This window comes from Nasonia vitripennis, chromosome 1 (assembly GCF_009193385.2).
Source record: "Nasonia vitripennis strain AsymCx chromosome 1, Nvit_psr_1.1, whole genome shotgun sequence".
In the NCBI taxonomy this organism is placed as follows: Eukaryota; Metazoa; Arthropoda; class Insecta; order Hymenoptera; family Pteromalidae; genus Nasonia; species Nasonia vitripennis.
This window is the reverse complement of record NC_045757.1, coordinates 16,564,102-16,589,048: the sequence shown is the minus strand read 5'-3', so window position 1 is coordinate 16,589,048 and position 24,947 is coordinate 16,564,102. Positions and strand designations below refer to the sequence as shown.

The 24,947-nt window shown below is 43.6% G+C and overlaps 1 protein-coding gene across 2 annotated transcripts in view; it reads left to right on the top strand.

Annotated features, from left to right (window-relative positions):
• Positions 1–24,947, top strand: part of LOC100118577 (dopamine D2-like receptor) — a 169,325-nt gene that overhangs the window by 6,395 nt on the left and 137,983 nt on the right. For both annotated transcript variants that reach the window (XM_016987415.2, XM_016987414.2), the window contains exon 2: positions 9,098–10,095. In XM_016987415.2, coding sequence (XP_016842904.1) covers positions 9,448–10,095 — 648 coding nt within the window. In that variant the 5' untranslated portion in view covers positions 9,098–9,447. The remainder of the gene's footprint in view (positions 1–9,097; positions 10,096–24,947) is intronic.

The window sequence follows — 24,947 nt, the reverse complement described above, 5'->3', positions numbered from 1 at the left end:
TTGATCGCATCGCGCATATAATCGTATAGCATTATTATATGCATATAATCGCGTGTGTCGCCGAGTAGCAGACGAATGTCGGTAAAGTAGATGAACCACTTTAACCACTGGTGTATATAATATCTAATATAATACTCACCGGAAGTCACGTGACCGGAGGAGACGAAAAAAATCGAGAGAGGGTGGAAACTCTGAACGAAAAGAAATATACCAAGCAAATTTTCAACTTGCAATATTAAGTTAATAACTTAATATTTTTGGATTAATCTTTTTAATCATGAAAGATTAGGTTAATATATTCAAGTAGATACCAACAGATTGCGCATACGCGCAATAGAAATGATTTAAATGCTCTCGAGATTTTTTTTAAGGTTAAGAAACCCAATTTCAAAGTATATAGGGTTGCGCCGTCGACAAATCGTACTTCGTACTTTTTTTTGCCAGCGCGGCGCTGGCGCGCCCCTTGATATAGTAATTTTTCCTACATATGTAGTAAATTTTAATATATAGTTCTCTCAGTGTATATTATAGTATTATAGTACCAGTGAAACAAGCTTGTCAATTTTCGCGAGCTACTATAAACATTCTTCCTATAATTCTGCAAACAATTCAAAGTATCCAATCAATACTTTTGCACTGTCCAATCATTAAACGTAATTCAGCCATTGTCTTATCAACATTGCAATGATGCAAATAATTTCACTCGTTTACCAAATATTACCGTCTGAAACAAACACTAATGACTGTAATCAGCCAACAATCTCATGTGATTATCGAACTCACGCTCTCTTTAACATGATCAATCAGGTGTGGATTTTATACATTGCTCGGGAAGCGAGATTTCTCACTAGCCATATATTTTGAGCAAAAATGATTTCCTTTTCAGCGTACAAGCTGCCTGGGAAATATATTTGAGCCATTTACCTTCGTTTCCTTTATTCTTATTCTAGCCCTGAAGCTTCACACGCCATTGCCGGAAAAGACACTCGACAAACTGTCAGAAATATTTTTAGACGGAGCCGATATAAATTTTGCGTCGCGCGCACACTCGCGATTTCTGTGTCATCAATTTCGCTGATGTCACTCTGGCACTTCTTTCACGCGCATTGTAATGTCAGATCAATATTATATTCGAACAAATGATCTCCAAAATAAAATGTGGAGTTTTTTGTAATACGATCCTTTCGCTTAGGAATTTACAATATATTTTGACGAATCAATCACATAGCATTGCATTTTTGTCTACAACTTCCCCTTGTTATGGTTATTGCGTAATCGTGTTTAACCGACGTATGAATCAGCTTGGTCTCTGTTAAAGCCTGGATGCCAGTCTTAATAAGGAGTTAGTTCAAAATTGTAACTGAATACGCAGCGCCGAGTTCGGCAGTGCAGTACGTTAAATCCTAAGAATTTCAATTGAGATACTTCGATTCCCGATTTTGTTCGATAACATGTTTACACATGCGTGTTTGTGTTTGCCGTTGAAAACTACGCCCATCGAATCCTATTGGTATCGATCATTATCACGAATGTTTAGCAAACAAACAAAAATTATAATTATTTTGAGAGATTTAAATAAAATTTACGGTGTAAAGAAGATCGAACAAGATATGACGCAAGTAAAAAGCTGGAAGCCATTCCGGCGAATTCCAGCATCTCGTAAAAAACCGCCCAGAGCAGTTACAATCCACTCGCAATATAATCTCCGGCCGCATTCTAAGTCACAAATTGTCCCTTCGCGCGCTCTCGCCAGGGTTCTCCTCGACGGTGTCGGTCCTTTCTCTATCACATCAGCCCGGTGCCATACCGCCTCTGGAAATTTTCACGGATAATTAATCGGCGTGGGAAGTGCTGAGCTATTCGCGATTTCCGGCAGTTACTGCTTGTCCTTTCGCGTGGTTGAGCATAGAGAGGAGAGAGGAGAGAGAGAGAGAGAGAGAGAGAGAGAGAGAGCCGGAGCTTCGATGGCGAGACTGTAATAGAATTTGTCTGCCTCGCGCCTCTCCAAGAGCGCCTTGCCCGCCGCCGCACCCAGAGCATAGCTACGAGCAGCAGCTATACTACCAGTACACGAAGCGCAGAAGGTGTAACTTTGGCTCGCACGCGATGGCCCGATGTGTACGAAATTCCGCGCTGCTATGCCGGCCTGTTATAGTTACCGAAACATGCTCGCGCCGGGACCCTCCGGGAATTAGGCGAAGTGTACACGGCCAATGTAGCCGCTACTCTCTCTCTCTCTCTCTCTCTCTCTCTCTCTCTCTCTCTCTCGCGGCGCGGCTGAAAGGAGAAAAACGTTCCCCCTCGATCGCCCCCCGAGGCGATGTCTTTTTTGCCGAGATAACAGCTCCGTGCACACGCGGCTTTGAGCTGCATTGTAAAGAGACGCGCTGCTATGCGCATTGCATATTTCATGCGCTGCGATATTGCTGCTGCAGCTGTTGTAATCTGAAATTGATGACGGCAGCGGCGAGGCTTCGACGCTCGAGCTCTAAGTGCGCGCGGCGGGGACTATTAAATTGTTATTACACGGAGAATCAATTTGCCGGGACGATTATGCTCGCGGAGTCCATCTTCGGTGTGGTTTCTCGCAATTTTTCCTGCAAAACCACTCCCCCGATGAAAAATCGAGTCGGCGCGGAGCAATTCGAGAATGACAATGAATCGAAATCGGCTTTCTCTCCTGAGCTGAAAAATAACGGAGGGACAGCAGGGAGATCGAGAGAGAGAGAGAGGGTGCGCGTAAATAGCTTTCAAAGGTTGAGATTATATTTCTTCGTGTCCGTGACAATCCGTATATATAGGTCTGGAGAAGTATACGTATATAAGCGTATACATCTATGTATGGGACGACGCACCGTCAATTTCAGAGGATTTAGGCCGCATTTTCGACTGCCGTTTGGACGTCGGGACGAAGGCCAATATATAAGAGCAACACTCTCGGTATATACTGAGGATAGATATGGAAGAAATGCTGAACGCTTACTGCACAAGAATGAGCAAAGAAGGTCAGTATAAATAGCGCCAAAGAGCGGGTGAAGAGAAAGAGAGAATTTTTCCGTACCTTCTTCTCTCGCTCTCTTATCACGATTAATTGCGGGTGACTAAAAATTCGTTATGCTCACAGCTGTCAGCGAAATGGTATTTATTGCCAAAATTTTCCTATCACACGATGTGCGGTGCCGTTATACCCTACATACGCGCCCATCACGTTCGATGTTTCGCCAAAAAGTGTACAGCACCGGCGATTCCTCTGGGATATCGTTTGCAAAATTGCAGTCGGCCGCGTGTTCGACGTGAAAAATTGATACGACTATAACGTCTCCGGGCGCGTTTTAAAAATACCCACTGCGCTCGCGCGAAACGTATCGAAGAATGCGAAACTCGAAAAATGTTGTTACAGCCCACGTCGAGCTATTTTTATCTTAGGGTTTTATGCGCGCATATTTTGCAAATTAATACACGACATCGCCCAGAAGCACACATACACACACACAGGGATCTTCTCAGCTGGAAATACCAGCACGTCGTAATCTCGACACATTCCTCTCGCACGAACTGAAAAATATGATAAAAAATAAAGGGCGAACTTTGTCCGGCCCTCCCTTGAGAATTTAATCAACGCTAGCGGCAGCTACAGCGGCAGCCACAGCGGCAGCAGCTACTCAAACGCATTAACGTCTTTTTAAATCTCTTGTTTTAGGGGAGACGGTGGCGCGCACTACCCACGCAGCCACGCACGTACACAATGGTGTGTAATATACGCACTCTCTCTCTCTCTCTCTCTCTCTCTCTCTCTCTCTCTCTCTCTCTCTCTCTCTCTTTCTCTCTCTTGGGGAGCGCACGCAGAGGTCTTTACGAGTCCATAAATTTTTGTAAGCGTGCTAAAGCTGTCAACAAACGTAAATAGATTTTTCCCGCCGCGCCGGCTCTAATATGTGTTGAAGCAATCACCGTTAATCGGCTGAAACTCGGTCATAAAGCATAAGCTGCGCGCGCGCGTGACCCCGAAAAATCAATGACTTCTTTTTTTTTATATCGATAGCACACTTTGTTATATATATATATATATATATATATATATATATATATATATATTATACTTTGTTATATATATATTATATATCCCGCGCGCCTATTTCATGCGGCTGATCAATCCGCGATTGCGGCGCTAGTTTCTCTCCGTCGCCGCGGCGAAGAAGCGAAGAAGCGGAAAGTCATTGCCTATAGGCAGCGGAGGAACGGCGAAAAAAAAGAAAAAAAACTTTCGTCCTCTCGCAACACGCACGCGTGCGGCCGAACTATTTGACGAGCCGGTCCGCACATAAAAACATCCATTAAAGCGCTCATATAAAGCACGGCTATATATATATATATATATATATATATATATATATTTGAAACTTTGGACGAAAGCCGTATATGGAGGCTTTGAGCTATCTCTCGGTGTAGCGCGTAGTAAATGTTTCCAATTTTTTTTCTCTCTCGCTCCCTTCCACCGTACCTTCTCTCTCTCGGTTCCTTATCGCATGATGTTGGGGCGTTGCGCCCGCGCATCAGCCGGACGCGCGAGATTTAATCATGGACGCGCGCGCCGCCGTAAATAATGGTGAAAAAAAGGATCTTCTCGGCGCTCGCGCGAGTCTGCGAGTTTTTAATGAACCGCCCCCGAGATGTGTATTATCGGAGATGGCCACTGCTCATTGCGTCATTTGTACATAGATTTCTTTCCTCGAGCATTCGCGTGCCCGACGAGCTTTTGCTTTGCTAAGGAGCCGTGTGCTGTATTAATCATACCGCGCGCTCAGTTTAATTGCCGCACTTGTCGAGATAGAGTAGGATCCGAAGATCTGTGTACAATTTCAATGTCGCGCCCGTCAGGTATACACCACTGCTCTGCTACGCTGTGTCGCTGCCGGAATTATGACGCGTTCGTTTTTTCATCGACGCTCACGCCAAGAGCTCTTGTATTTCCGGGTGTATTTTTTTACGCGTTCGCCCGTACTTTGACGTTATTTTTTATCGTAAAAACACGCGTATGTATTTTCGCGATTCCCGTCGTCCATCCTGACGAGGAAACTGTAAAAGAAAATAGTATAATAAACGAATAACTATACAACCCCATTGTTCTCCTCGTTTAATCGATAAACTTCCGATGGCGATGCGCGAAAAATCCATACGATGGAAATCAGGGGTCAAAGTTCATACGTATACGTACACTGGGAGATGTTTCAAAACACAATCGCGCTGAAAAAAAGAAGCAGATCGACCGCACGTCGATCGATATATAATAACCGCGTATCTTAACTGAATCAACCCGACTGACAATTAAGTCGTATCGGGCGTATAATAACGTCGCGTCGCATTTATCCTCGTATCCGCGGCTCCATCGACTAAACCGTCCAATAACTCGATAATTAATCATCGGCCGACAAATCGGCCGGTATAAACGCAGGTGACGAGAGCCGCCTCCGGTTCCCTGATTATACGCCGAGGCCCGACGCTTCAGACACTAGCGACCTGCTGCTGCTGCTACACCTTGCCCTTACCCTCCTGTGTATACCTATACATATATACTATCGACTCTGGCGAAAAAGCCGGGGCGCGCTCGATGTACCTATCGGAGGGGAACTTTCGCAAAATTAATCTCGACCCCCCGGCCAGCAGCCAAGGCTGTGCATTCCCGAGGAAATGAGGGAAGTTACTCATCCGGCGCGCTGGTTCGTTCGACTCGCTTCTCAAATTCGGAATAAAGGAGCTGCTATAAAGGAGAATCATAAAAAAAAAACTAGAAATAAAACGAGGGTCGACAGACGAAGCGCAGCCTGCGGATGGCTTTGGTAATTCGGACAAACGCCGGGAAAAGAGAGGTAGCCTTGAAGTTGTTTCAAGTCCTGCGCGGACGCGGAGGAGGAGACTTTTTCCAGCTGCACTTGGTTTTATTGTTCATCTTGATGAGGAAGGCAGGGTGTGTATATATGCGCTGGAGCGGACGCGACGGCTTACGCGCGGCGACAAAACAGTTGCGAAACGACGAAACGAGACGCGGGAGAGGTCTTTTTTCGTTTGCTCTGTAAAAGCTCTAACTTTGCGCGCGCGTTATATTATTGCACAAATCGTTGAGAAAGGCTGCGCTGCCGCGCCACAATTAATTCGGGGGCGAAATTTCATCATTCCGAAAGTGCGCAGATGGCAATGATTATTTTTGAATTACGACTATACCGCGGCGCACTATGTACTATATACTGGATGAATATTTTTTTATACATGCCGCACCCACGGGGGCTTTTTCGACGATTAAATATACAGGACACGTTTTTAATTAAGAGAATAATTATAATCTGCATCGGGATTTAAAATCCCTGCAGAAAAATCATTTTTCATTTTTCTTTTCACCCTTTGATAGTGTCACAGACGCACACGTCTGCAACGCGAGCAGCGAAGACGAGTCAGCGATAAGAGTCCACCGAGCCGTACTACGATGCATAGCGTCCGAATGCATCGTAGACGTTAGCTCAGTGGTTAGAGCACAGGCCTCTGGCTCTCGGGTCCGCGAGTTCGAGTCCCGTCGTCTACTTTTTCGCTTTCGACTCTGTCTCCTCTCCGTTTGTAACAATAGATTGATTGATGAAACGTCAAATTTTACTCACGAAAATTTCGCGGTGAGCTTTTTTATATCGATTGTTGAAAAGGGTAACGAGGAAGAGCTTCGATTTTATTCTGAATGATTCTTTTGTACTGATTTGCTAAAATGTAAATATTGCAAAAGTCAAGATATTAAAAAATAAAAAATACAATTAGTAGTTTTTACTCAAGTTATAAATCTTTGGCATTTTGTTTCTCGTAAACACCCTATTTTTCATTATACTGACATCTGGTCGATACCACCGTAAGCTATAAACTCTTCTCGTGTCCATAAAATTGTTATTACATCTATAAAGAAGTGTGACAATTTAAAATAAGCGATAAAAATATCTTCGACACACTCGACGTCGTTACTCTGTCGGTTAAGCTCGGCTAAAATAATTGCTTTTGAAATAACATCCCGGAATACAAAAATCCAGCTCTTGCTTTATAGCGTCGCGCCTTTCAAACTGCGCAAATCTGACCAGAGAGAAGCTAGCAAGCCCGATTACGCGTAAACTTTTATTCGGTATATTTTGCGTCAGGTAAATCACACTTGCCTTGTCTGCGGCGCGCGTTGTTTTTTCGCAACTTTTTTTCCCAGAGCTCTGGACGAATTCAATTTTTGCGCCACGTCCCGTTGTGCTGGCCCCAGTATACAGATATACATGACGACGCGGAGCGTATACAGCGCGTCGGTTTCCATTAAATTTGACATCTCGCACTCGCTGTATCGGACTGCGTCGAAAAGTTCTGGAGGTCGAGCGTGAATTATGATAGTCCGGCTTGAATTCTCGAGAAGCAGTTCATTGTTTGCGAAAATTCGTCGAGACTCGTATATTTTTCCCATAGTCCTACTCGTCCAAGTTTTCCTCTCGATGCTTAATGGCAAAGCGATAGCAACTAAACAAAACGATCTTCTCTCTTGCAATAACCATCGATCAGTTCGCCACGCACACCATAATCGGCCATCCCCCTACAGATGCCAGGGCCTCCGCAAGACGCGGTAATAGAATAATTTTGGATAAACGTAATTTCTTGAATAGTTGGCGTCTTTGCGGAAAAGAATGCGCGACTTGCCATATTAGGTCTCGCGCTGTGGTGGAAGGTTACAAGATGACCCGCAGGGGATGAACCGCCGCGAGCGGTCGATGAGAATTCTACGTGTAGCCGATGCGCTGCCGGCTCTCAAGGAAATCCTGAAATTCCTCAACGCGGAATCCTCGAAGCTGCTCCGAAGTAAGTGGAAATAAAAAATTAAAAGTATACTCGGGAGTTCGAGGGACGCGAGGCGCGGCCACGTGCGCAGCAGCTCCGACGAAATTTCGTTTTAATGCACCTGCATCTGGCTCATACTTATACCGGCAAGTTAAATGTCCGGGCGTTTTTGCGATATTTCAAGTGGTCGCTGTAGCAGTACGGCTTACTTTCTTGTAAATGCACGGCGCGCTAGTCGTGATAAATCGGGAACGAAAAGTTAGCGGCTGGGAATTACTTGGCTCTCTGTTTTGGAGCGAGTTTTGCGAACTACGGATCTGGTGGGAGAAAGGCTAGTTCAACGCATGATACACGGCGGGTACGCATTGCGGGTTAATTTTCGTTCTATAGTGGGCGAAGGTGTGGTTTCAACGTGTGCTTTTGAGAATGGAGTTGTTTCCAATTTTTACGAGGAGCTTGCGTGATGTGATAATCTTGCTATTTTCACCAAATAGTGCATTTTACATAATTGGTAGTAATAACAAGGCATTAAGCATTTTACATCGTAGACCTCGTCCCTTTTATGCAAACGAGCTTATTTGAATGCAAATCTTAATACAAGCATTACCTAATTTGCTTCTTACAGCAACTATACATGGCAATTATTTTTCGTGATTGATAGTTTGTAAAATTGCTGAATATTCGAAGCAATGGATTCTCAGTATTGGAAATGATCGTTTTTCAGTATAAATGTCTATTCGAATAAGTTTTCGAGAAGAAGTATACCTTTTTATGGATAAAGCAGTTTCATGCTCCTTATTTATATACCCAATAATCTAGAAAGCTTTCAAGCTGAACATTTTTCAGTGCATAAGGGTCATAATATTTTAACTGCTATATAGCACACTATGGAGGCAAAATTTAAATTTTTCACTCGTGTTCGCTTTTCTCTCCGAAGAATGTTTTTTTTTTAAATAATAATACCTTAAACGTATATTGAATTCGAAAGCTGCACACTTAGTACTGATTTTACACGTGGCGCTCTGATTTTTAATTTTTCTGTAATGAAAATTCTTTGACAAGTATTAGTCATCAACATCAACTGTTCGAATAAATTCGACTATTTCCCATTGATATACGTCATTTCGGCGCACGATATCGAAAAACAATTTCTCCTTGATCCTAAAACGTCAACGTCCAAATCCGAGATTAACATAACTAATAGACGACCTAAGTCGCATCTGACTCGGTCAATCTAATTGCTCGTATCGTGTTCCAGGTAGATCGATAAGACCCGTGGATGGCATTAGACACGCTTCTCGTCGAGAAGACAGTAATCCGTTGGATTCGCACTGCGTCTCGAGTATCTCGACGCTTCCGTCAGGCCGCTAGAAACGGAAGCGGGGAAAAAAGGTGGGATATCGAGAGACGACTGCGTCTGTGAAGCAGAAAAGGAAGCCACAGCAGCAGCGAAACGAGTGAAAAAAGAAGACGAGAGGAAGGAAAAGGCGCGCGGCGAGGATGGCGGCGTTGAAAGGCAATGCGAAGCGAGCTATCGATCGAGTCGTTTAATAAAGATCCGTCCCTCGGTGATTCAAATTTCCCGCCAGTGACGTCCAAGTCGAAGAGATGGAGAGCCGTCCGAGCGACGCGACGATACCGAGGCTCCTGCTCGAGAGCATCGGCGATCGACCTCCCGACGAATTCAACCGCAATACCAGCAACATCATCGCCAACAGCTTCCACGCAACTCGCGACGACAGCAACAGCAGCAGTCTCGATCTGGATTTCGGCTGGCTCAACGACGCAAACAACAACAACTCGCTGCCGGGCAATGGCGCGGCTCTGGCGGGGTCCAACGACTCGGCGGACGGCAACTTCACCAACATCTCCGACCTCATCTTCGACGACCTCAACGACTACATCAACAAGCTGAACTACAGCGCCCTCGCAAATCTCAGCACCTACTACGATCCCGAGCTGGACTTGTTCAACTCGAGCCTGGCCAACGTCAGCTGCGCTCTCGGCAATGACAGTTTCGGCAACTACAGTGGTGAGTGCAGTGCTACGATCGAGAAAGTCGAAGACGCGAAGAACTGGTGGGCCCTGATACTCGTGATCGTGCCGTTCCTCACGATCTTCGGTAACGTGCTCGTGATACTGGCTGTGCAGAGGGAACGGACTTTGCAGACAGTCACTAATTACTTCATCGTCAGTCTCGCCGTCGCTGATCTTCTCGTCGCCATGGTCGTCATGCCCTTCGCCGTTTACGTTCTGGTGAGTCTTATACACGCTCTCTTATACACACATTTTGCATGCGCTTTTATTGTCATTAGGATTTTACGATTATGACCAAAAAAAAAAAATCGAACGATTACCAACGCCTTGACAAAGGCGAACGATCGTTATTTAAAGTTATTTTCGTTATCGAAAGTTATTTATATATTATAAGAGTGTTTCTAAATATTTGAGCTTTGATTATTCGGAAAACCCATCATGTATCGAACTCTTTCATGTACGCGCGCGGAAAAATCAAAAGCATCACAGACACGCAAGCGAGCTCGTCGAACACTCGCGCACACGAAATTTTCCCGTCGGTCTTTCACGACGTAGGCTCGTGCAAAAAATGCCGACAGGCATGAATCGGTATATATAGCAGCAGCAATCGACGCACGTTAATCGACGTTAATCGGATTGACGAGGGGCATCCGAAATTGAATTCGCAACTGGAGTGTGCCGTGAATATAATTTTATAGCTCTATAGGTTGCCAGCCAGCGCGTGGTCACGAATTTTCGAAGATCATAAAGCAGCTATTGATGCTACTTCAGCGAACCCCCCCCCCCTCCACCTCGGCAGAATTACCGACTTCATCGGTTCTTCGGTATACAAAAACCAAAAAAGGATCTTTAACAAACAGGAGGTATTTGTTATAATACAAGCGGTCCCATCGGATATGCCAGTCATTGCAAAGTTTCTATCAAAAATAAATAAAAGCCAACTTGACATTCGATAGCTTTACAAACGACAACACGCGTACGGATATCGTCGAATCGGGTACTTGATTTCTGACAATTGGCAAAGTAATTTCTCGTATCGCTGAACGTTGACTCGTACTACTGCAACGCGCAACAGTAGCAGTGCAGCACGTCGCATGCAGAGAGCCGCGCGAACATGAAAACGTTACTGCACTCGCATAGCTGGCAGAGAGCCAGCGATTAGCACGTGTCGGAACGCAAAAAAGAAGAAGAGCCGACGACACCGGCAAAAGGCGTATAACCTTGAAACATCAGCCAGCGGGGTAAAAGCTACTCCGGCGAACCACTTTGCTGCCAGGCCAGCAACGCACACTCGCCGGAAGAGCGAAGAGAGGGATAAAGGGATAGAGAGAGAGAGAGAGAGAGAGAGAGAGAGAGAGAGGGGGGAGAGAGAGAGAGAGAGAGAGAGAGCGTCGGAAGCTGGTGGAGACAGAGGCTCGGAGAGACAGAGGGACGGAGAGAGAGACAAGGCTCGTGTGGCTTTCGCCTATATAGCCCGGCTAAGTAGAGCAATAGCGTCGACTATCTCTCTTATACTCTTTAGGTCTTGTTACTCTGACGAGGCGAAAGCATACTTAGGCGAGGCGAGCGAGCTCTGCATTTCTAGTGCGGGAAATATTGATGAGGCGCCGTAAATACGGCGTAACACGACAAACTCGAGCTGGGAGCAAGTTTGCGGGATACCCACTTCTTCCGAGGCTTTCGAGAGCTATTTATCCAGCGCGATAAGTGGTATGTATGTCGACGATAAGGGGATGGAAATAATCGATTAGAGGGTTTAAGATTTTCCAACGATTGATGTCGTAATTTTGCATCAAAGGGCGCGACAGCGCCGCGCTGGTAAGAAAAAGTACGAAGTACGATTTGTCGACGGCGCAACCCTATATACTTTGAAATTGGGTTTTCTTAACCTTAAAAAAATCTCGAGAGCATTTAAATCATTACTATTGCGCGTATGCGCAATCTGTTGGTATCTACTTGAATATATTAACCTAATCTTTCATGATTAAAAAGATTAATCCAAAAATATTAAGTTATTAACTTAATATTGCAAGTTGAAAATTTGCTCGGTATATTTCTTTTCGTTCAGAGTTTCCATCCTCTCCCGATTTTTTTCGTCTCCTCACGTGTGAGTATTATATTAGGTATTATACACCGGTGGTTAAAGTTGTTCATCTACTTTACATTCGTCTGCTACTCGGCGACACACGCGATTATATGCATATAATAATGCTATACGATTATATGCGCGATGCGATCAATGTCTAAAGCATTGCATTTCATTTCATGAAGTGCAATAGCAAGGAGGATATGCTTTGTAAAAGAGGTGGAATCTTCCAAAAAAACTTTTTTCAAAAGTGAAAACCTTTAGAGATTTCACTACGTTTTATTAGTCTTTTTCTTGCCAAGGTTTTCACTTTTGAAAAAAGTTTTTTTGGGAGATTCATTATACATATTCATTATCAATATTTTGAACTGCATAAAATTTACTTGAGTAACATCGAAGGCGCTGTTACAATGCCAGGTACAATCTAGATTAGGTAGCAATACAGGAATCGCGGTGGCCAGATGGCTGAGTACTAGCATCGGGTAACTTCACGTACCTGTATGGGGCCGGGAGTGGGGGATCTCTAGGCATCAGATTTCTCGTAAGCAAAAGCATCATACATTCGGTTAAAAGTTTCAAATCCGTCAATGATAGGCTCTCGTACATCATTATCGAAGGTGAATGGTATAGATATGTATTTATTAATGTACACTGTCCTACGAAGGACAAAAAAGAAGAAGCTAAGGATTTCTATTACGAAACTTTAGAGCAGGTAATCGACCACTTCGCGTCTTACGACACAAGAATAGTATTAGGCGATTTCGATGCTAAAATAGGTAGGTAGGAAATCTTTAGGCCTACTATAGGGAAGGAAAGCCTGCACGAAGCTAGCAATGATAACGGTATTAGGGTCATAAATTTCGCGGCGGCAAAAGATCTTATAATCAAAACTACGTGTTTTAAGCACAAGGACATACACAAAGCAACGTGGACATCGCCGGACGGGGCCACACAGAACCAAATTGATCATTTCCTCATTGAAAAAAGACGTCATACTAATGTTCTTGACATAAGGGCTTACAGAGGGGTAGATAGCGACTCGGACCACTTCCTAGTAGTAGCCAAATTAAGAGCTAGACTAGTAGCGAATAAAAATAGTAAGCGAGCAAACAAGGTAGAAAGCTTCAATATTGAGAAGCTACGAGATAGAACAGAGCGAATTAGGTACCAGATAGAAATTAATAACAGGTTTCAGGCACTTAAAGAAGCAAACACATCGCCGGAGGGGAATGACGAACCGAATAGCTTATGGGGGGACATCAAAAAAACGGTAAAAGAGGCCGCGAACAAAGTACTGGGTAAAAAGATAAAGCCAAAGAGCAAACCATGGTTTGACGAAGAGTGCGAACTCTGGTTTGAAAGGCGCAAAAAGGCTAAATTATATAACTTACAAAATAGAAGCGATAGGACCGTAGAAGAGTATTATAACGTAAGGAAACAGACGAGCGCGATCTACAGAAATAAGAAGCGGGAGTATCAAAAGAATCTTATTAGGAGAATAGAAACTAACAGTAAGGAAAATAACCCCCGCGAAATGTGCAGAGGGATTAACGCCATCAGAAAGGGTTTTAGGAGTAGAGCGCAATTGATGAAGGACGAAAACGGGGACCTCGTAACAAATGACAACGAATTACTGTCGCTGTGGAAAAATTATTTCGATAAATTATTAAACGTGCACGAAAATAGCGAAGAATTAGGGGACGAAATTCACACTGCTGAACCCCACGTGGAGGAACCGAGCTACCAAGAAGTAGAGGCCGCGATTAAAAAACTAAAAAACAACAAAGCCGCGGGAAATGACTCTATACCAGCTGAGTTACTCAAATATGGGGGCGTCGAGCTCACTTTCAAAATCTATAAACTAGTATGTGCCATCTGGAAAAATGAAACAATACCCGAAAATTGGAAGGAATCTATCATTATACCGATTTTTAAAAAGAGGGATAAGACAGACTGCAATAACTATAGGGGTATTTCACTTTTAGCAACGTGCTACAAAGTTCTGTCAAACGTAATACAAGCTAGACTCACTCCATTCGCGGAAGATATAGTAGGAGATTATCAGTGCGGATTTCGGCGCAACAGATCGACGAGCGATCAAACGTTTACCATAAGACAGTTGTTAGAGAAAAAGTGGGAATTTTGCGAAACCATACACCAACTATTTATAGATTTTAAAAAAGCATACGACTCTATTAAGCGAAGCAAAATGTATCAAATTCTAGTACTTCTCGGTATACCGAAAAAAACTCGTGAGATTAATTCAAATATGTCTGAACGGAAGCACGGGAAAGGTCCGAGTAGGCGGTAATGTATCAGAACCCTTCATGATACGCGATGGTTTAAAACAAGGGGATGGGCTCTCTACGGTGCTGTTCAACTTAACGTTAGAGTATGCCGTTAGAAAACTGCAGGTTAGCCAGCTGGGCGCAACGCTTAATGGAACAACGCAGATACTAGGCTACGCAGATGATTTGGATATACTAGGGGATTGTGGGGAAACGATAGCAAGAAACGCAGAAATCCTCATAAAAGCGGTGGAGTATACAGGGTTAGATGTGAGTGAATCAAAAACAAAGTACATGATTGTGGATAAGCTAGGCATCTGCAGAGGGGAGGAAGATCTCAGAGTTGGGAATTTTACTTTTGAAAAGGTTAGCGAATTCAGGTATCTGGGTACGACCATAAATGATAGAAACGAGATTAATGTCGAAATAAATAAGAAACTCCATTCTTAAGTCGAGGCTGTTGTCTAAAAACGTTAAAATAAGAATATACAGGACAATAATATTGCCGGTGGTTCTGTACGGGTGCGAAAGGTGGGCTCTTACTAAGCAGGCGGACAACCGTTTTAGGGTATTTGAAAATAAAGTCTTGCGAAAAATATACGGGCCGAAGAAAGATGAGGAAACCGGGGAATGGAGGAGACTACACAATGATGAGTTACACAATATGTACGCGTTACCAAATATTAACAGAATAATAAAATCGCGCAGATTGGGATGGGCAGGGCACGTAGCGAGAATGGGAGATGACCGTACGGCAGCGCGTGTCATGAAGGGCAGGCCGATGGTAACGCGACCTCTAGGTAGACCTAGACGTAGATGGGAGGACAACGTAAAAGCGGATCTAGTAGAAATAGGACGGGTGGGTGTCGATCGGAGAGGTGCATCTTGGGTGGGGTTGACACAAGATAGGGCAGCGTGGAAGGCTTGCGTAGATGAGGCGATGAACTTTCGAGTTCCAGATGCCATGTGAAAAAAACAAAAAAAGCATCGAAGGCGCTGGTGCAAACATTCAATTTCACGCGAGAATTTCTCGCATTGTCATACTACAAATTGTAAAATTCGTTATAAATGCCAATTTCAATTCGAAAGAGTACAATATTTGCAATGGAAATATTTCGAGTAAATTTTTCCAGTATGTTAGGCGGTGGCCGGAAAATAATTTATGATCTCTCTTTTGACATGGTATAATAAGGCATTATAAAAGATTGGTAACGTGATGATGGATTTATGAGGACCTACATTACTCCGAGGCAATTAATTTCCAGTTAACGAGATGATTGACTGATTTTCTCGAAGAAAATCACGCTCTAGGGAATAAGTGCCTCGCGCGCTAAAGCTAAAACTTCGGGAAAGTTATATTATAACTTATAGGGCCGCATAAAAATAAATTTGATAATGAGCGAACTTTCTTATCTTAGAGGAAGTTGAGAAGAGTTGAACCTATATTCGCAGCTGTTTGAGCTTTTATATAGGAATCATATCGATGGAATTTCAATAAAATCCAATACACTCACCTAATAGTTCCGCTAATTGATATCCGATGAAATAAAAAACGACAGAAACGCGTCGATGAACGTCATCGAGGCCATGCAGCGGCGGTACCCCACACTACTAGCACCGCGAGCAAGTGACGCTCAGAGCGTAACAAAGTAGGCCCTTTTCACGGCTACTTTGAAACAGCATGACGAGCTTACAGGCCAACCTGACAACGACCCTGGCTTTTATCGAGAGAGCCGCCGCACGTCTACATAAGACTGCAGTACGTTATTTAGAGCGAAACGCGAATAGGCTCGAGTGTTGCACACAGCGCGGGGGGGGGGGGGGCGATGCAATAGCCGGATTAGTTAATTAAGGCTCTCGCTCTCACGCTCGTGTGTGTGTGTCCGTGCGTACTTTCCAATTCGAGAGGCGAGCGTCACGCGAGACGGATGTGCCAGAATTCGAGTGAGCACGGGACACAAAGAGAAGGAACGATGGTGCTTCGTAGCTGTATATATAGAGAGAGAAGCAACGGATGAAAGGATAGATGAAACGCTTCCGAGCTCTGATTGGGCGCGACTCGAATGCGTATGCTGCGCGCACACGGCTTTGAGTAGAGCGGGCAGCGCGCGATACGCGTAGCTATATAGCTATACATACGTTCCGATGTTCGATGATTGAAATGTAAAAGCGACGCTCTATGCGCCAGATTTTGCGCTCATATTTAATTTTTTCTCCAGGGCAAATGGGCGCGGCAGTAGCCTTTGCCGCGCAAAAAGGAATTTCGAGCTTTACGTGAAAGCTGCGCGCCGCGTGTGTGAATGGCACTGGGAATTAAAAATTCGTCGAACGAAGCTTTTATCGCGAAGGTGAACGGGATAAAGCAGGTCCGCGACACCGATTTTATTTACGGATTTTTCGACTCTCTCCACTTTCCACCTCTCTCGATACGTCGAGAATTTGCCGCGTTTTTGTGCGCATGTTTTCATTTGGGTTATATTGCTTATGATAACGTTGCGTTGTCGTCGACGCTTCAAAGATTGAAGCGAGCGATAAAAGTTTAATTTTCGAGATCTGATGCGACTTTCTCTGTGAACGTATGTTACCACGCAGTACATTTGGTAAGTTATTTATACGATAATAATGAAAGTAGCCTATTTCGACGCACCTTTCGCAGAGATCCGTTCATCATGCATTATTTACGTATCCACGTTAAATTCAAATTGATCCCATAAATCACGCACATCTGCGTTCGATTACCGAGCAAAAGGAAACCAATTTTATTGATAACGCTTACATAAATTCCGGAGGAAAATTATGATGATTATCAATTTAGATAATTATTATATCGCGCGCGGCGTTAATGCATAGTTCAACGAATTTGCCGAAATTATATTGGTGCCACCGCTCATTTGCTCGACAATATCAGTAAGCTGGGCGATAAAGCAGTCGTGCGTGTATCTAAATTAGAATCCCTATAATTAACCTCAATTATGTAATCAAATAAAACGCAAGCGGGAAAAAAGGCGATTTCGAAATATTAATTAATCCTGCACTTTGCCAACATATCAAAATATGCGCTCACGTCCAATTCGCTCGGCACGGTTATCAAAGCAATCTGTCAACGCGGGCAAACACAGAATTCAATTAAACGGGATATGTCAAAGTTGATCAACACGGCGGCAAGAGAAAAACACACTTCATTACGTGCTACATCAGATTTCCTTAATTAATCACGCTTGTTTTATTCTTATTAAAAAAAGCTCTCGGCGCGCATTTAAGTTTAAATTACAGCTTTCAAGGCGAATAAAGTAATTGCACACAGCGTTAACGTTCTCAACGAACCACTGTGTCAGATTCAATTTTTTACCTTCAGAATCGGGCTGACTCTGAAAACTGAATAACTAGTAGCTTTGGCCGACAAGGCGATGTATCATTGTTCCAACTCTTCGCATGCGCTTAATTGAATTTGCCTTTCCGCCTCTTGTATTGTAGTAGGCTCGCAATAGCATAGATAAATCCATAGTATTTTTCATCGCGCGCAGCAATAAATGAAATACAAAAATAACATCGTTTTGCATGGACACAAGAAAACGAATCTTACAATAGTCTATCCAATTGAAGATATGCAAATATTTTCGTGCCTATTGCAGTGTTTGTAAAACCTAAGGCCACAAACAAGCAATCTTCATTAGGACGCCGGTTTTTCACTGCTTTCTAATTCCAAACAAGCTCGGCGCGCTCGCCGATAGCATCATTTTGCATACGAGCGTGGGAAACTTGGGAATAAGCCTCTGTCTGTGTGTCAAGGCCCACGGAGGCGCTCTCTCTCTCTCTCTCTCTCTCTCTCTCTCTCTCTCTCTCTCTCTCGCGAGCGAGCGAGCGAGGGTATATCGCTTAATTCCGTAATAAAGCACGGAAAATTACGAAACGCAATCTCACGTGTCACGCGACGAGGTGGGCTCGTAAAGAGTTGGCCGAAAAAAAAGCTCAGCACAGGAGAGACTTCGAGTATTGTATTATAACGAAGGAGAAAAAGCTGCTCTCGTGCTTTCAACGAGCCGCTGTGTTTATTCCCGTTTGCGGAAATGCAAATCTGATCTTTTGCTTCATTTCGCGATGATTTATAGCGCCGGTCTCATGACATTGACATTCGCCTGTTTCGCGCGAACGACCTTGGAAGCGCCGCGCAAGCACGAAACGCGGACGAGACCGTTGTATAGCTTAATTGTTTTGAGCTTATTTCCGAGTCTGCTTTGTTTCGAATTGCTTGTATTCTTGAGTTTAACACTCCTAGGCAATAAGAAAAGGAGAAAAAACGCTGCATGCATTATCGAGGGAATGGAATCAAGAGGAAATTGAAAAGAGATTAATTTATGTGGTGTGTGTAATGCGGGCTTCTTCTCCATTTTCGGGGGAAAAAATTTATTAAACTATAAAACGGTGTTCTCTCGCGAAAGCTCGTAGCATATAGGCGCGTGGGAAGGACAAAGTTTGGCGTAATTGAATCAGAGGAAGCAATATTATCAGTCGGAACTTTAAGAATTATGGGTGAAAAAAAATCAGGGCATATTGTTGCGTTTGAATAAGAGTTTTTTTTAATAAAACGTTGAAACCTCGCTCGCCTATTAGGATATACATTCTGGAATAATGTAGATGACTTTTTTAACTGAATCTCCATAAAAATTCTCGTACGTTAGCGATCGCGTAAAATTATTGAATAACTTTGAATATATTGCTTTACTTTCCGTAGTCATTGATTTATTGCATCGCGGAGCACTTTGTCCAATAGATTACTAGACCGCTGAAAAAGTTGATTATTTAATTATCAGAATTTTCAGGTCGCCTCGATTTGAGATGAAAATGAACTCGCCTCGACGAATGGTAATACTAAATTCTTACCTTTTTTCCATAAATCTGAATCGTAAATTCGCCGAGTTCAAGCGCAGCCACGACCGCCGCGCGCTACTGAAAAAATATCGGAACTCCGACGTTTATTTTCACGCAGATTCGCGCCAATTACCGTCTGTCTACAGCTACAGCCAAGCGCGCGCAGCAGCAGCGGCGAGAATGGTCGTTTCCAATTTATTAGAACTGTTAAAATAAATATAATTCCCTCCTGCTCGCCGTCCCCTGCGCGCGCGCGCCCTACGGACTTATATTGCGTGGGTAGGAATTCCGTCGATTCTTTCTCGCCGCCTATATTTCCCCTCCTCGTATTAATCTCTCCGAAGAGGGAAAATGAATTTCGTTATAGCGCGAGCGAGCGGGCACCCCGAGGCCTCGGAGCCCCGGCACAGTCTCCTTTCCTATATTCGCTCTCCTTCTTCTCTCGGCTCCCTTACGCGCGCGCGCGAGGTGCCGCTTTTTTCTTCCAGCTCCCGTCGGTTTCACTTCGTATTGGGTCTCGAGTCGACGGGAATTAGAATTTACGTTTCTCTCTCTCTTTCTCTCGACTCTCCTTTTCCGACCCGTTCGCGAGCTCCGAATTTTTTCGTGCCCGCTGAAAGTAAAACACCTCGGGAAAGCGGCCGCGAGATGACATTTGAATACTTCGATTCGGGCTGCTGCTGTATATTCTTTTTCGGGAGTATATTGTTAAGAGCCGTCTGCGCGGTTGAATCGATATATTTTCATTAACGAGGTGCTTGCTGTGTGTTCATTCGATTCCCGTCGGTGTAATTTTAGAATGTATAGAGTACCGACACAGAGTACGAAGCTTGAGGAAGTAATTAGAACGTCGCGATATACGGCCTGAGATTACACGCGCAGAGAGCAGTAGCATAAAGAAACCGCATACGCTACGGGTAAAGCAGTCGCCCGTGCGTTCGTGATTAGAGCCGATAGTATCTGGGAGAAGGGAGGGGAGGGGCGCCGCACGCGGCAGCAACAGCAGTTACAACAACGCTTAACACGCCTACCAATCTGCTGCGCTTAACTTTGTTTCTGGATTGAATCAATTAACAGGACTCGGCAGCAGGGGCCATCGGCACCGACACGTCGGCTGCCTCATCGTACATATCGGCCAGATAATCTGTTACGATCTGACGTGATTTGTTACACACTTGACTGGGCGCGAGCGCGAGCGCCTGCATGAGCGAGCGAGCGGGCTTTCATAAATAAAGGATTTTACAGATTAAGTGATTGTCTTACAGCCGCGGTGATTTACTGTTTAAGCGCGAGCTGAAATATAGCCAGTCTCGTCTATGGAGAATTCGATCAATCAAAGAGCTGTATTTTATAGCTTTCCTGAGTTCTGCGGCCATTGTTCAGTGGAGATTAGCATTTAAAATTCAAGAGAGTGAGAAAAATCTATAGCGACGTGAACGAAATTTAAGAAAGTCTCTTCTGCCCGTTCCATCGGTTACGAGCAGGGTACCCCTGGGTTATTTGAAAAATAATTACATGCAAAGTACTGTACCGACCGTACACTTTTATTGCCTGCTCGCAATCCGTACTTTATTAGACATTTTTCCGATAATTCTTCGAACCACAGCAGCTACTATTTCCATAGAATTTCACTCGAAAGTAAACCCTTTCAAAAATTACTTGAATAACCGAAAGTTTTCAATACGGCCATTGAGCTGAGTTTATGTATTTAATAAAATTCATAGCTGACGCTATCCGGAATTATCCGAGAATAAGCGTAGTGCGCATCGATTGGAACGAAATCCATACTTTGGAATCGCGAAACGTCGACGAAATAACGATGTCCACCACCGTTAGCCATCTCCTCAAGAGCTGCTGTACACACGAGAAACGAAATCAATTCCGCGTACCCTATCTCTGTCCAGACACCAGAGTCTCGCGCGCGCAAATAACGTACAGCTCAAATCGAGTGCCTGTGACTTTCGAGCTGGGGGAGCGGACAGCGCAAATAATTCAGGGCGATTCGCGTAATCGAACGTCGGCTAGCTAAATGGCGACTGGGAACCGCTTAAGCCGTACGACACACGGGGAGCATCGTTGTGCTGCAACCCGCCGTCTCTCTCTCTCTCTCTCTCTCTCTCTCTCTCTCTCTCTCTCTCTCTCTCTCTCTCTCTCTCTGTCTCTGTCTCTCTCTCTCTCTCTCTCTCTCTCTCTCTCTCTCTCTCTCTCTCTCTCTCTCTCTCTCTCTCTCTCTCTCTCTCGCCTTGGGCAAACGCTAGTAGTGCAAATGCTGGCTTGAGTCCCTTGGGAGCGAGTATAGAGGCAGCGCTGCAAGCTCGCGCGGGGATCCAGCGCAGTCTGTAATCTCGATTTCTCACTCTGGTACGTTCTTCGAGCAGCCCTCCCGTACACTGCATTTCTCTCTCGCTCTCCTTTTTTCGACGTCTGCTCGGTTCCAGATTTTTATCTGATCTCTCAACCGCTTTCTCTCATTTTCTGCTCTTCTTTGCCCTTGCAATCAAGAGTTTTTCTTTTATTTTCTTCTGGGAAGAGTTTTCTCGACGGAGCCAGATTACCGAAATCGGATACGCCGAGATATGATTCGCGACTGATATTGTGGAATATCGTGTATTGGAAATGCGATTAGCACATACCAGCAAGGTTATTTGACTTTGTAATCCGAGCTTTCGGTGTCAATTTTTGGCGGCTATGCATTCCAAAACTTGTCCTCCCTGGGAGTTTGATTAAACAAATTTCCATTACAACTTTTCAATTCGGGATTCAGTTTGCACAGGACTTTATATGAATAAAATATGTTCATATAGGAAAGAACATGAAAATCAAGAGGTTCATGAATCGAGTTTCTTAATTCATGAATTTCAGTAGAGGTATTTTAAATTTTTCTGCGCCAAGCTTTTGAATTCGCGAAATTCGTTGAAGCTTGGAACAGCAACAAATCGGTCGACTAGCATTTCTGTTGCTGCACAACGAGCGCGATAAGCCAAGATGAATTAGAGGGCAAATGCCCCGTGGGAGAACAGGTGGATTTTGCTCTATGCTGCGAACTTCAAAAGTGATACCAGAACGCGACATGATCTGATTTGATCTGATTTAAGCTACCATGAACTGCTTTATAAAATTCACTATTTGAGGGATATAAATTGAACGGGAAAGGAAAAAAAATGTAAATAAACATGGCATTTTAATGGTTTCATTGATTTTTATCGAATGTAGGTCATGACAAAGCTTTCGAATCATTTCCAGTTTATTTGCTAAGGCAACAGTATCTAAAATAACATTATTTGGCAATGTTTATTCAATCTGACAACTGACCAACGTCAACTGACTTGCATCCAAAAGAATTATTTTGTGAATAAATACTTGTACAATAGACGCAGAACACCACTTTTTTCGATTATTTCTCGACTGCACCGGTTGCTTCAATTTTATCCAACCCAATTTCCGGATGATTGTCCGAAGCTGCCGCATTTACGCGTAGAGCTATATCCCGCTGATTTTTTTTTCATCTTGATAATCCGGCGACTCGTGAAAAGCCCGTTCTCATCAGGTCACCGCCATCATTTTAAATTGCTTATAACTCTCAAAGCGCGCAAAAGTACCCATTCTCGGAATCCGAAAACTTTCCTACTTATCCACAACGTGGTGTACGATTCACCCTTGAATCTTCGTTATCCTGACCGAGGTATATGTAGGTATAAAGCTTATACGCCGCTTCTTCATCCCGTCAATAAGATGTTCGTTCTCTAATACCAGAAATCGGCCTCTCGTCTCAATAGCTCCTTCTCTCTCTCTCTCTCTCTCTCTCTCTCTCTCTCTCTCTCTCTCTCTCTCTCTCTCTTTTTCTCTCTCGCGCGCGCTTACTGAGAGATGCAGCGGAAGCCCGGCATCGCTTTCCGTTTCATTCTCGGCGCGTCGATCCTATCGAAGGTTGGAATCAGGGCCGCTTATACCGCGCGCGCGGCGGCAATAGCGAGTCCGTTACATTACGATTACCGCTGCGAAAGAAGCTCTTTTGCGGCTTTCACGGCTAACGGCCTTTCTCTCTTTAGCTCGTCGAGGCTTGGCGTGACTGGGGGCAATTGCGATCCTGTTTTTGTGATTGCACGACGTCTGGACGTGTGTGTATATGCAGGCGCACGAGTCGACGTAAATGGAGTTCGAGTGAGAAAAAGCGACACGGCTCTTTTCGCAGAAGGGGCAAGGTCTATGTTAATGGCACGGATCACTTCATCGCATGCACGCTGCCGGTCACAAATTATTGCAGATACGGACAAAGCCATGCCACCCAAGTTTTGCACCGAACAATTTTGCCTCTTCCTGGTGCATGTGGCGTGAAACAAAGTTTTCTCAAAACGTTTTCATAATTTGCTTGAAAATGCTCGCATGTACAGTGATTTTTATCGTTTTTCAAGTTAAAAATCATTACGAACCTTTTCAAATGTATTTCAACTGCAAAGGGCGCGTTGGTAACCCACCCACTAATATATTTAGTTTGGTTAATGCGTAGAAGAAGATAAGATAAATAGGTGGAGTAGATCCTTATAAATTTCAACCAATGCCTTTATCATAATCATAGTTTACAATAGTGGCGTTATAGAGTATGGAGCTGATAACTAGCGCACGCTATTTGCTTACCTATTAAATAAATTAACTGTTACACAAGTTAAAAGCTCTATATCATAATCATCAGTCGAAAGAGCTATATTTTATACAAACCGCGAATCATTGCAAATTTCAAAAATCATTTTATTAAAGATTTCGTTATAACTTCTCATGAATATAAGTATTCGGCCAGCAATTATTTCGAAAATATCCGACAACAAGCGTATCTGTAAGGTAAAATATGCCGTTCTCGCTCGATAAATAATGCGTACAACGTGTACGTGCGGTTAAACGCATGTAAATTTTTCATTATAACTACCCGGCACTGTAGACAGCGCAAAAAAAGTGGACATTTTAAGTCAGGTGAAACTTTTTTTTGCCTTTTCCTCCACTTATACCTTGATGAGTATCGCGACCTAGTTCGTTGACCTTGAACAAATTCAAAAGAGAAATCGAACGCAGAAGATGACCTCATGCACTGTAGAAATCTTTCATAACGCAAAAAAGGTACTTACAACCTCGAAGCGAGAGGAGACACAAAGGATATACGACGTTACCGATAAGGACTCGAAGTAAATCGAATGTACATCGGCGCGTGGTGGCAAATGGCTCGATTTGAACGGGTGCCCAATACCCCTTTGTCCCTTTGGCCGTAGTATTTATTTTTTATTGCTGTCACCTCGGCTATGAATCTACGATTCCTATTGTGCTGCTAGCTAGATATAGCATAGGTTATATCAATATTTATTGGATACTTTCTTACCAGAAAGACCATTCGCCTGTCGAAAAATTACATTAAATCGCCTCGACTTTTTGCCAGTTTCGGAATGGATTCTAAGATTAATCATCTTTATACACGTGGCTGTATTTGCCCAATTACAGGTTTTATTATCTGCTACAAATGAGGACGGTAATTAAAAGAGTACTTTAAGATCAGTAAGTAAATTGAACGTGGTTATAAAAAGTGTATACCTATGGAAAATTCAACCATATTTTAGGTAAGCAATTAACTATGTCAATAAATATTGATATTCATAAACTGTTGTTCGAATAATTCTTGATTCTGAAATTCAAATATGTATAATGCATATCCTTCGGCTGTTATTTACACGTTTCCCCGAACACAATACAAGTTGAATAATTTCCGGGACAGTCAACCACAATTTCATAAATTATCATGGATTCGACAATTCGAATGATGGATGACTAGGTAATCAAACATCTAA